Below are 12,842 nucleotides of genomic sequence, written 5' to 3'. Positions count from 1 at the left end.
ACAGGGCTGTGCGCATGCCCACAGGTGTGCAGGCAGAGGTGCGGACTTGCTCCCACGCTCAGGCAGGGCACGGGTATGGGACTGGAGGATGAACCTGGGATCGTCCAGCCGTCCTACAGTGGTGCAGAATCTGCTAGAACCAAGAGTCAATGGGTTGTCCTTGATCCGGCCTTCTGGGCTTCTCTGTCCCACCCCCCGTAAGTCCTTTGAGAAATGAAGGGTCAAGCACCATCTCGGGGGTGACAGGAGACACAGGGGTGTGCACGCGATGGTTGCAATGGCTCACAGTGTCATTTACCATCTCTGCATATCCCAGACTGGACCGTGGGCAGCGTGGTGAGGGAGACTGAGAGAAACAGACAGAGACACAGAGAGTTGGCCAGCCCCCACCCGGCCACACCCACCTGTGAAGATGCTGGATGAGGGGCACAGGGATGGAGTGGGGAGGAGCGCGGTGGGGGTCCCTGGGCCTTGGCCAGCCGGCCCCTCTTCCTCCCTGTGATGCAGGGAGGTGGCGGGCGCCTCGCCGAGTGGAGGTGCCACTAACCACAGCTTTGCTTGGTGGGTCTCTTGTGGGTTTCCTGCAGTTGGGGTGGGAGGTAAGAGGAGGGGCCGGCGAGAGGCGTTAGTGCTGGGGGCGGGGTCTCTCCCTGTGGCCTGGGCTCCCTCCCCAAGCCCACAGTGGCCTCCTGGTGCGGCCAAGAGCAGGTCGTGGCCCTTCACCCCTGCAGCCACACTGTCCCAGGCTCTCTGGGCTCTCGCCTTTCTTTCAGAATGAGGCCCATTCGCTTAAAGTCTCCAAAATGGAGAATTATCAGAGTGGAGGCCTCTGGGCTCACAGCCCCATCCAGGTCCACTCAGCAGCTGCTCGGAGACTCATCGTGACTGGGCGGCTGCCATGGGCTCCAAGGGGTGGGGTGTGGTCACACAGAAGGCCTGCAGGTGGGTTCTGGGCCTCCCACAGCAAAGCAGCCTCCCGAAACCTTGCTGATTCACCCGCTGATTCACCTGTCACCTTGCGCAGGACCCTTGGTCATTTAGAAAGTGTCCATGGACGTTTGGGAGGCATCTGAGCTGTTTATAAAGTGTCCTGATTCTCTGGCCAGAAGTGGGCTTCTCAGGCCTCAGGGGCAGCCTCCCTCCCTTCCCGGGTCCTTACCTATTCACCAGATGGCACTGGGGAGACCCCAGGGAATAGAGGCTGTGGCACCTATATTTAGCCTCCTCAGTTTGTCCCCTGCCCTGACTTCACTGGGTCCTTCTGACACCTGCTCCTATCACACCTGCCCACCTGAACACATCTGCCCACCCACCTGAATGCACCTGCCCACCTGGACACACTGACCACCTGGATACCCTTGCCTACCTGGACACCTCTACCCACCTAGACATCCCTGCCTACCTGGACTCACTTGCCCACCTGAATAATCCTGCCCACCTGGACACTCTTGCCAACATGGACACACACACCCATCTGGACACCTCTGCCCACCTGGACACTCCTGCCTACTTGGACACACCTGTCCATCTAGACAATCCTGGACACCCCTGCCCACCTGAACAATCCTGCCCACCTAGACAATCCTGCCCAAATAAATTATTCTGCCCACCTGGACACCCTGCCAACCTGGACAATCCTACCCACCTGAATTATCCTGCCCACCTGGACACCCTTGCCCAGCTAGACATCCCTGCCCGTCAGAACACCTACTTCTGGTCCTCAGTGTAGTGGTGTCCTCAGCCCCACCCCCTCTCCTCCTAGCCTCCCAGCCCAGCTGCCCAGAAAGCTCGCCCACAGTACCACTGGGCTCCACGGCTCTGGATCTCTGAGCAGGCACTGATAGAGCAGGCAGGAGGGACTCTGTTTACAGTTCCCACCTCAGGGCCCGGTAGCTTCAGGGAGGACCCTCTCAGCAGGGCCAGCAGTCAGGTCTTCTGGGCGATGGCCTGCTCGGAGCTGCACGTGCTGGAGAAGCACCCTGCCTCTGCCTGTCAGAAGCATGTTCAGAGAACACAGCAACAACAAAGCACCTAACGCGGGTCGAACCCGCGGGGCCTCTGCAGGCAGGGCGTCTGCAAGCCCCTGGTGTCAGGTGGAAACTTCCACTTTTAAGAAAACCCAACGGTTCTCCTTCTTGCAGGCTGCTGTGAACACGCACACTTGCACACATGCGCACACAGGCACACACGCGTGCGCACAGCACGTGCACAGAGATGCGCCTGCAGCCACACCCCAACCACACCTTCACCTTCGAGATCGCTCATCTCCAGCCCACACCCCGTGCTCTCAGCAGAGGGCTCTGCTCTCGGACACAGCGGCCTCTGCTTTCTCACATGTGGGGCGGCTCACTGGGGAGTTTTTGCAGCCCCGGTGGCACTTTTATGGCTCTGCCAGGGCAGTGATCTACTCGGTGAGAAAGACAGGGCCATCCTCCTACCTCTGCACTGGGCTCCCTCCCGGAGGGATGGCGGGCTGGGTGGGCCGAGTGCCTCGCCGATGCCCGGAGGGTCGGCTGATGTCCAGTGGCTGAAGAGCCTTCCTCCTCTGAGCCCCAGCGGTGACTTCTCCCACTGGGCAAACACAGAGTGCGTCGGCCCTAGCACACAGGATGCCTCTGAGCTTTCTTGGTTCTCTCTCTTGCCCGGCAGATCTCCGAGGACCTGGACGGTGGGAAGCTCTGTGTGGATGCTCAGCACGCCGGGGCTGGCAGCTGGCTCAAGTACATCCGCGTGGCATGCTCCTGTGACGACCAGAACCTCACCATGTGTCAGATCAACGAGCAGGTAGGTCCGGGCTCGCACGGAGCCTTGTCCTTGGGGCCTTGGTACCGAGGCGGTCGGGAATGCGGGCGCCGAGGTGAAGGGTTAACTGCGCCTCTGCCCCTGCGCCTCTGCCCCATCCTGCAGCGGGGGCGGGGAGGGCTACTTGACACTTGGCCAGTGCCGAGTTTCCGGGAACTTGGTGACACCCCACGAATGCCTTTGCCCCATGGCCTCGCCTGGGGCTGATGGGGCCTGAGAGCCGAAGATGACGGTTTACGGGAAGAAACGTGGCCAGGAGCAGGCAAGGACAGAAACCACAGGGTCCACATTCTAACAAATGTCACCCATGTGAGAGAAGTGGAGAACCAGACCCCTCTGCTTGAGAGTCGTGTCTGAATGGCTGTTCATCCCAGCTGCCTGGAAGGGTTCCACACTTGCCGTCTGGAAGGCTGAGAAGAGACCCCAGCTGCCCAGAGGTCCCCAGAATCGCTGCGACAGCATAGCCAGCCTGCAGAAGTGACCAGCCACATTTTGCACAAATCCTGGCCCTGCTAGAAGCCAATTGATGTTTTTCCTGAGATGCATGGTCTGGGCTTCTGTGCCTGTCCCACCAGAGCTAAGGAACTCTTCGGCTTCTGCTGCTGCCCCCAGGAGGTAGAAGACCCTCTTGGCATGCTGGATCCTTACCGCTTCGTGTCCATGCTGGTCCTGGGCTGCAGGCATCCAGACTCAGGAACCAATCAAGACAGAAGATGCCACGTGGAGTTTCTACTATGAAGACAATGTGTCCCCGGGTCTGGAAGCACTTAGTCCATGTTTTCATCACAAGTTTGCAAGTGGCCCCCAGAGACCTTGCTCGGAGCCAGGCCCTTCGGACCACGCTTTCACCAAGTCCCCAGAGTAAGTCTTCCTCAAGATGCCTGGGGGCCCATCCCCATCCATCACAGGAGTTTGCTTTTGCCTCTGTTTTGGGGTTACCCATGAGATTTCATTTGCAAAAAAAGGGTTCCATTGCTTTAAAAAATGTCTGTGGAGACCACATAACAGAGGATGCAGCTTCAAGTCATCTGTGCAAACTCTTAAAAGCCATTTGAGGCTCCTCACTCTAGAGGAAAAAAAATTTGCACCAAGAAATGCAGAGACCTCACACCCAGGAGGCCCCAGGACCTACATGGATTGCTAGGCAACTCGCCCTCATCTCCTCAGCCCCTTTCCCGGCCATGCGGGCTCAGCCTGGACTGAGCAGCTCTTCCTCCCTCTGGTAGATACGATCTGGTGAAGCTCAGATCCACCTCTACCATTGAGATGTCTACAGCTTCCACTGGGAACCCAATGTTCTGAAAATAAGTAATTTTTAAATTACAAAATATATTGCTGAAAGAAAACAAAAGAACCGTCATAAAAATTAGCACAGTACTTAAAAAAAAGACACTTTTTCTCCTTCTAGATGAGCATAAAATGTAAGCGAAGGAGAATTAGGTTTAAGGTGCATGGAAAGATGGTCCTTCCTTTGGCCTTTCCTTGCAGAGAGCATGGTTCCTTGGTCATGTGTCTGGGAGCCGAGGGGCAGTGGGGAAAAAAAAAAAAAAACCACCAGGAGGCCAGGTCCAGCCAGGACTGCACTTCTGTGAGATACAGAATAAAATAGTGAAGGATCCAGATTTTTTATTTAAAAATAAATAAATGTTAGTTAGAGTGTCTGAACCAAATTTAAGCCATGAAGTAAATATCTTTATGTGGCAAGCTTCTGAAAATGCAAGCAGACGTATTGTCTGTTCTCAAAGAGAAGTCTGTCTTCCGACATCTTTGTTTTATTATTAATATTTTAGGTTAGCTTTTATTTCAGCTCCATGTAGGGTCCAGATGGAATTCACTGCCTTGCAGCAAACTTTTTCCTTTGTCGGGACCAGCAGACAGGAATACCCTTAACTCAGAGATTCCCTTTCACTTCATCCCACTTTTGTCCCCTCAATGCTTCCCATTCCAAAGCTCCATCCCACAGTCAAAAACACACCTGATTCTAATACTTCAACCCAATGTGACATCAAAATTTCATCCTCGCCTGCTGGATGTTTTGAACAGCCTAAAAGTGGGAGATTCATTATCTCCACTTCAGCTCACAGACTCAGAGAGGACATGGGTACACATTTAAGCAGACACAACAGTGAAGTGGCCTGAAGCAGCAAAAATTTCCCTGCCTGGGGCCTTTCAAACCCTCCATCCTCCGATAGAGAGAGGAGCCCTCCGCCAGGCCTCCATGGCCCATGGTGGGTGGTTCCTGCTATTACTGGGCAACCAATGTCCCCATCTGAAAACCTAACTGCGTGGCTGTGGCCTCCAGACACCTAGGAAGGCAGAGGCCAAGAGGCACAAGGAGGCGGCCACATCTCAGATCTCAAAGGAAAATGGGTAATTTGTGGGACGTAATTTTCCTGAGAAATAATACAAACAATTTTAAATTCTCATAATGATAGGAAAGGGCTTCCCTGATGGCTCAGATGGTAAAGAATCTGCCTGCGATGCGGGAGACCAGGGTTCGATCCCTGGTTTGGGAAGACCCCTGGAGAAGGGAGCAGCAAACCACTCCAGGATTCTTGCCTAGAGAATCCCATGCACAGAGGAGCCTGGCGGGCTATAGTCCACAGGGTTGCAAAGAGTCGGACACGACTTTGTGACTCACACGCGCGCACACACACACACACACATACTAGATTTCAAACTGTTTAGTAGTCAGTCTCTTGAAACCCGGCTTTCTCTCCCCTGGGACAGCCACGTGGCCCAGCAGAAGGGCTTCCGTCCCCCAGTCCCGACCAGTGGAAGCTCAGCTCACTGCAAAGGGACCGACGTGACCCTGTGTGCAGCTGGAGTAAAACCATCCCTGAAATATTAATAATAAAACAAATAATTTTGAAGACAGGCTTCTCTTTGAGAAGGAAACATTACACGGTATTAATGGGGTTTCTCGGATTGCCCTAATCCCAAGAGTTTCCACCAGGATTTCCTGGCACTTAGGAACCCCTACATATGCACACACGCACACACAAACATACACACACGCACACATACACAGAGACACACTGAAGGGAACAACTTCCCTCTCTCTCCCCCTCACCCCTAACCCACCCTCACACCTGTACAGGACATCACCTCCCAACACAGCACAGACACGGAAGGGAAGGCACCCAGACTGAAGACCTGAGATCCGTGAAAACAGCTTCAGGGTTTCCAGGTGGTATTCGGTAGAGAAATCACTTCGGTCAGAAAAGTTCTAACTTGACCCATGACCTGAACCCCGATGTCCAGAAGTCCAGGGGGACCAGGCAGGAAAGAGTCACTTAAGGAGAAAGTTCCCAAAGCTGCAGCAGCCAGAGGACTTGAGGCAGCTCTTCATGGGCCTCCTGGATGGTCTCCAGTCCTCTGGAGACAGCCACACAGGGGCAGTGGGCTGAGGTTAGGGGTCTCGACACCCTCAGTCCAGCAAGGTCTCTGCTGGCATCCAGATGGGCTGTGGGGACAGATGCAGCCTGCATGCCCTGTGTGGTTCTGAGAGGGTGGTGGGCCCTCCAGCTGCTTTGAGAGTGCTGAGGGAGCCCAGACGCTGGGCAGTGTATCCCCCACCGGACAGACCCCTTCTGTCCGGCCAGGCCTCGTTCTTCCCAGACACTCAGGCTCCTGACCATATGCTCCCCACCCAGCCATGGAGCTGCAGGGGCAGGGCTCAGAGCCCTTCACCAAGTCCTTTTCTGCACCCCTCTTGGAGCCCTGAGGCTCTCAGTGGTCTCTGCCCCACCGGACCTAGGGAGAGGTGACCAGCCTGTCCCTCCACTCTGTTCCCCAGGCACCACCCTCGGCACCAGCTCCTCCATGGAGCTCTAGATGGGGGCAGCCCTAGGCAGCAAAGGCCACTGCTGCTGCTGCTGCTGCTGCTAAGTCACTTCAGTCATGTCCAACTCTGTGCGACGCCATAGACGGCAGCCCACCAGGCTCCCCCGTCCCTGGGATTCTCCAGTCAAGAACACTGGAGTGGGTTGCCATTTCCTTCTCCAATGCATAAAAGTGAAAAGTGAAAGTGAAGTCTCTCAGTCGTGTCCGACTCTTAGCGACCTCATGGACTGCAGCCTACCAGGCTCCTCTGTCCATGGGATTTTCCAAGGCAAGAGTACTGGAGTGGGGTGCCATTGTCTTCTCCGGCAAAGGCCACAGGGGCCTTGAATTTCTCCCTGCACCCAGCCTATCACCTAAAGGTGACCCACAGGCAGTCCTGAGGCCACACGAGCTTTGGGGTGGCCCGGCTGCCAGGAACAAAACATCCACAGCAGACAGCTGTGGGGGAACAAGTTTCTCTCTGTGATTTTGGGGGGTGGTCAGACCACAGCATAGAACCCGGGGTGCCTGGTTCACCTTCCCAGCTTAGCAGGAGTGGAAGGCAAGGATCCCTTGGTGCCTTGATTCACTCTGGGAGGCAAGACCCTCGCCCACCCTCCCCAGGGACTTCGCAGCCCTCCCCTGCCCCTAGCATCCTCCAACTCCCACTTTTCTTTTTGGAATCGAGACCCTCAGATCTCCCTTGGGTGGCTCTTTCTCCCACCGTGATAAGCAAACAAGTTGGTTTCAGATGTCTCAGGAGACACGGACAGGATCTGTTCTTGGATTTGTTTTATGTATTTATTTTATTAATTTATTTATTTTGGCTGTGCTGGGTCTGCGTTGCTGTGCACAGGTTTTCTCTAGTTGCGGCGAGTGGCGGCTTCTCTCTAGTTGTGGTGTGCGGGCTTCTCATCGTGCTGGCTCCTCTTGTTGTGAAGCATGGGTTATAGGCACTTGGGCTTGGGTATTTGCAGCACTGGGTTCAACAGCCGCGGCTCCAGAGCATAGGCTCAGTAGTTGTGGTGCATGGGCTTAGTTACTCCTCAGCATGTGGAATCTTCCTGGACCAGGGATCAAACCCGTGTCCCCTGCATTGGCAGATGGACTCCCAACCCCTGGACCACCTGCGAAGTCCTACATTTGTTTTAGTGATAAGAAAGAAAACAAGCGCTTGGAAATAAAGTGCCCTCCAGAGCAAGCAAAGGCCAGAAGAGGCCTGCACACAGCCCAGCTCCTTCTCCTGTTCCCACATCACCTCGACAGAGCAAGGATGTTGGTGGCCGGATGTCAGGTGGCCGATGAGGTTGAAGATGGTGCAACATGATACTGGGGTCACTTGCACACACTGGGGAGCACGACTCAGGGGCTGGACCCCCAGCACACCTCGGAAGGGCTGCGAGGTCCGCACTGCACCCCAACCCACCCGGGATGGCCAGCCAGGCATCAGGAAAAGCCACCATCACCAGCACATTCTGGGAGAGGCAAGGGTCCGCATCTCCCCAAAGCGAAAGCAGACAAAGGCTAATCTCCTTCACAGAGCGTGTTAAAACAATGCCATTTTATTAGCAGATGCCCATCCTTCAGAGCCGGCACTTAGAGGACGAGAACCCAGGTTTCTGGGCAAAGCTCAAAGCGTGTTCTTTTGCTTTCGTTTCTTCTGCCCTGACTTGGAGTAGCCCCCTCTCCACTGCCCACCCCCGTGTCAGGGTTAGCAGTCTGCCAGGGCTGGGATTCTAAACGATGGCTGTGCCGTGCCTACTGCCCTGCTCTGCCCTGGTCGTGGAAGGCCCATCCCTCCCTCCACGGCGTTTAAATTAAAAACGGATTGGCCGTTTCAATGGTAGCTTCCAAACAATTAGATACAATTTTCCCTTCGAAAATTAGAAAGATGAGGAATTCATTTTAACACTTTTTAAATTTGCAAAAGACTTATTTAAAAAATAGAGCAAATTATTTTGCATCAGAAAACCATTGCATTTTTACTCCCCAGAGCACACCGACCATCTCTGGGGCAAAGAATAAGGTATCAATTCACAGTACCGGTTATCATTTTCCAGAACCTATATTTTTTCCCTCTTAATTAAGTGGAAGTGAATATACTTTATTAGAAGAAGCCACTTAAGTATGATGAAGACAATTTATGACCTGTAATTTATATTTATATTTTTTAAAATCTAGCTAACTGTATATTATATATTTTTGTATTATATGTGAATGTGATAATTTATAGATAATAAATATATACATAACATCCAGGTACAAACCATACAACTAAGAAAGAGAGGGGTATACAGATAACTTTTAATGTTGAGCTGCTGGGAAGGTGACAGAATATATATATAAAGGCAGAAAGTGAAGATTTAGGCACAGGCTGCTCCTGCCACACACAGGAAGAGAGGGACATGGCAAATCCAGGGGTGACAAGCCGCCTCCCCTCTCTCAGCCAGAGGAAGGGATCGTCTGCTCGTTCCTAGAGCCTGCGGGTGGTAACAAACCCCAAGCAATCAGCGCCGGCCCCTTCCTTTTCTGTCCTGAAACAGCCAGGCAGGCAAAGGGAAATAAAGACCTGCCCACACTCTCAGCAGCTCAAAACACTTGCTTCCCAGCTTCATTCTGGAGCATCACCTGGGCTGTTTCTTAAAATCCAAAGCTAACCCCTGTGCCAGCCTCAGGTCTCTGGTATCCACAACTTTCTCCGCGAGAGAGGGTCGGCGTTTGGAGACAGCAAGCAGTGAGGAAACACGGTGACGCCTACCAAGGTCTTGAGGCAATGAGAGTGCCGGCCTCACCACCTTGCGGAGCCCGGAAAAATGCCTAGGGATAACCCTCGGTCCAGCGTCCTCTCTCTGAAGGCAGACTGGCAACTGGGTGAATTTGCTATTCAGCAAGATCTCAGAGCAATTCAAATTCCCCTTGCTGTGTGCTTCTCTCATGAAAAGCCCCTTGTATGCCATGCGAAAGCCTTCACAAATTCAAGCACAAGTGAATTCCGAAATCCAGGAAGGAGAGCGCTTAATTTTTTTTTTTTTTTAAGATAAGCACCTATATATTACTCAAATACGCCTTTAAAGTTTCTCAAACTGATCGGGGGTGGGGAGTGGAGTGGGGGTGGAAACAAAGGGCAGTTCGCTTATCACTTTCACGATTTTCATTTGCTCCTGGAAGGGGAGAGCTGTGGCCTGTATTCAATATACTGGCTGGTGGTCTGCAATCTAGTCCTTTCCACCCAGTGTAGGTCAGATGGAGTTTTTCACCTACTTAAATTTTAAAATTCTAAGATTAAGGTGGAATGAAAATTGTGGAACTTAAAGTCTTTGTGTTTGAAAATAGTATCTGTTCTTGCAAAACTGACTTGGTATTAAAAACAAACTTAAGGAACACTAAGGAGAAAATACACCCAAACTGTCTGCCATTATCGATTTGAAATATTTCTTTGTCTTAAAGAATGTTGTTGGAAGAAAAGAAAATGGTGTTCATTTTCTTATGAACGTGGCCCATACTGAATCCAGTTTTTCTCCGTCAATTTCTGTCTTTTGTTGAGAACGTGGCCATGTATTTGTCCCAGCTCCGTTCACCTACAAGGAGCCGTCTCTTTGTGTCCAGAGATTGTAAAAGGGTCAGGCTAAACACAGTTAGAATCCCAAGGCCCCCTTGTTGGTGTCGGCCGCCCATGTTCAATCAGGTCTCGCCGTTGCAAAGAGAACTGAGATGCTGAACAAGGTCTTAACTCGGGATCAGTTCTGTTTGGCATTGTTATTTTTTAAAGCCGTTTAGAGCAGACATTTATTGGCGCTAGTAAAGTCAGCTGTTGCTGTGGTTTCCTCCGCTCTCAGACTCTGAAACCAGACAGAAAATTCCGCCTTGCCACACGATCCAAGGACCGAGATGGTTACACGGTGCTGGGGACGCCACTGTTCAGAGACAAGCCTGGGTACCCAGATGCCAACCTGTAAACAAAGGCAGGTCTGCTCTGAGCCTGGGAAGCAGAGTATCAGAGACCAATGTTCTTTCTTCCTGGGGGGCATAGGCTTCTGTTTCCCTCTTGTGAAAATCCTTAAGACTCAGCCCATCCTTGAAGCCCAGTTAACCCTGGGGTCTGAATATGTCCCACCAAGGGGCACACAATGAAAAGCTGGGGATAAACCAACTTCAGGAATGTTTAAGGGACTGCAATAATAATTTGGTTTCCAGGTGGCTCAGTGGTAAAGAATCTGCCTGCCAATGCAGAGGCTGCAGGAGACGTGAGGTTGATCCCTGGGTCAAGAAGATCCCCTAGAGGAGGAAATGGCAACCCACTCCAGTATTCTTGCCTGGAAAATCCCACAGACAGAGGAGCCTGGCGGGCTACAGTCCATGGGGTGGAAAAGGAGTCGGACACAACTAAGCACACACAGAGTAATAATTTATCACCGGCAGAGAAGGGAAGGGGCCGGCGGCACAGTAACTGCACAGCTTGTGCCCTAGCAGTCAGGAGACTCAGTCCCACCTAAGCCCCGCCTTAGTCCCAGGAAGTCACCCGACCCCGCAGACCAGGAAGATAAGGCCTTTGTGCTGCTGGGAACAGGTCGTAAAAGTGCCTGCCGCCTTTGTGTGTTCCAGGGCGGATCCGCGGAGCACGGTGCCCTTAGCCAAGGCAAGGCGGACCGGCTGAGTTTTGAAAAGTTCGTGCGCTTTCCCCGTTCGCAGCTGCGCCCCTTCCTCCAGGTGGAGGCAGGTCGGGGACACCCGCTGCGGCCAGTCCGGCCGCAGGCTCTGCGATCAACTCTAATAGCTATTAACTCAGTCTAGCCGCTCTAGTCCCGGCGGCCCGGGCCGACTGCTCGCCCGCTGCGTGTCCGGCGCTCGCGCCCCCTCCAGGCGCCGGGGCCACCGTCTGTCCCGAGGAGCGGGACTGGGTAGGGGGCGCCCGCCGCACACGGAACTGCTTTTCTTTCCGGCGCGCTAGACCCCACCGGCTGGGAAGGGTCGGTTCCCTCCAAGGGGGTCCGAGGACTGAGTCCGCAGCTCTCGGAGCTGGGACGGGGTAGGGGTGCACAGTGGGGTGGGAGAGAGGAGCGAGAGGGCGTCTCAGAAGATCTGGAAGTCCTGGAGGGCGGGCAGGAGGCGAAAGGCGTTGGGGATGAGACCGGAGTAGACTCCCAGTTCGGAGGTGGGAGGGGGATGTCTGCAGGTCCCGGGCTCTTGGAGGGGTTCGGGGCAGGGAGGGGAGGGAGTCCAGCGATCCTAGAAGGCGGGTGGGGTCCCCCGGGAGGGGGGATTACGGGTCCTGGAAGGGTGGGTGGCCCTCAAAAGGGGTCGGAGGGGGACGCAGAGCCGGAGGCGGAGGCGAGGCGGTGAGCCGCGTCAGCCCCGGAAGCCCGGCGGGAGCAGAAGTCCAGCATCTGGGGACACAGGTCAGAGCGCGCCGTCGGCCTCTCATGTTCCCGGCCCTCACGGGGCGCAGGCCTAGCCAGGGAGGATGCTGCGGGCGGGTCCACATTGCCCTCTAACGGAGACCCTCGGGAAGCCACCGGCCGTCGGCCGGCGCCAGCCTGCACGCAGCAACACAGCGGCCGGCGGGCGCATTAAGCCTGCACTTGCTGGATGCGCTGACTCACCGCTGGGATGAGAGTGCGATTACGCCTGTGTATTAATAAGCCGTGACTCCCAGAGGTGGGATGGGTCAAGGGCTCATCTCGGCTTTGTTCCAGCATGAGATGCACTTCGGGTCTGATTCTAAAATACAGTGGCTGGAGTCTGACTTTAAAAACAAACAATTATTTCAGCCACTGTGTAATTTCTTTTAAACTTTATATTTTGTATTGGAGTCTAGCCAATTAACAATGTTGTGATAGGTTCAGGTGGACAGTGAAGGGATTCAGCCGTACATACACATATATCCATTCTCCCCTAAACTCTCCTCCCAGCCAGGCTGCCAGGTGACAGTTGAGCAGAGTTCCATGTGCTGTATGTACAATAGGACCTTACTGGTTATCCATTTTAAAGTTAGCAGTGTGTGCATGTCCATCCCAAGTTCCCTAACTATCCCTTTCCCCCCTCCTTCACCCCTGAACACCATAAGTTCTTTCTCTAAGTCTGTGAGCACTGTGTAATATTTTAGATAAAACAATACAAAACTGGGAGTTTAATAGCAATTGATTTAACTACAGAAGGTAATATGGTACAGTTTCTGTGCTGTGCTCAGTCGTGTCCGATGCTTTGTGGCCCCAGGG

At 53.6% G+C, this 12,842-nt stretch overlaps 1 protein-coding gene across 4 annotated transcripts in view; it reads left to right on the top strand.

Moving 5' to 3' along the window:
• Positions 1-12,842, top strand: part of PRDM16 (PR/SET domain 16) — a 340,531-nt gene that overhangs the window by 282,225 nt on the left and 45,464 nt on the right. For 3 of the 4 annotated variants that reach the window (XM_061382973.1, XM_061382972.1, XM_061382975.1), the window contains exon 4: positions 2,650-2,784. In XM_061382973.1, coding sequence (XP_061238957.1) covers positions 2,650-2,784 — 135 coding nt within the window. Of the gene's footprint in view, positions 1-1,113; positions 2,412-2,649; positions 2,785-12,842 lie in introns of those variants that run through there. The other variant, XM_061382974.1, reaches the window with a different exon arrangement.

The sequence above is a fragment of the Bos javanicus genome, chromosome 16 (assembly GCF_032452875.1).
Source record: "Bos javanicus breed banteng chromosome 16, ARS-OSU_banteng_1.0, whole genome shotgun sequence".
NCBI lineage: Eukaryota > Metazoa > Chordata > Mammalia > Artiodactyla > Bovidae > Bos > Bos javanicus.
This window is presented reverse-complemented; position numbering and strand designations above follow the sequence as displayed.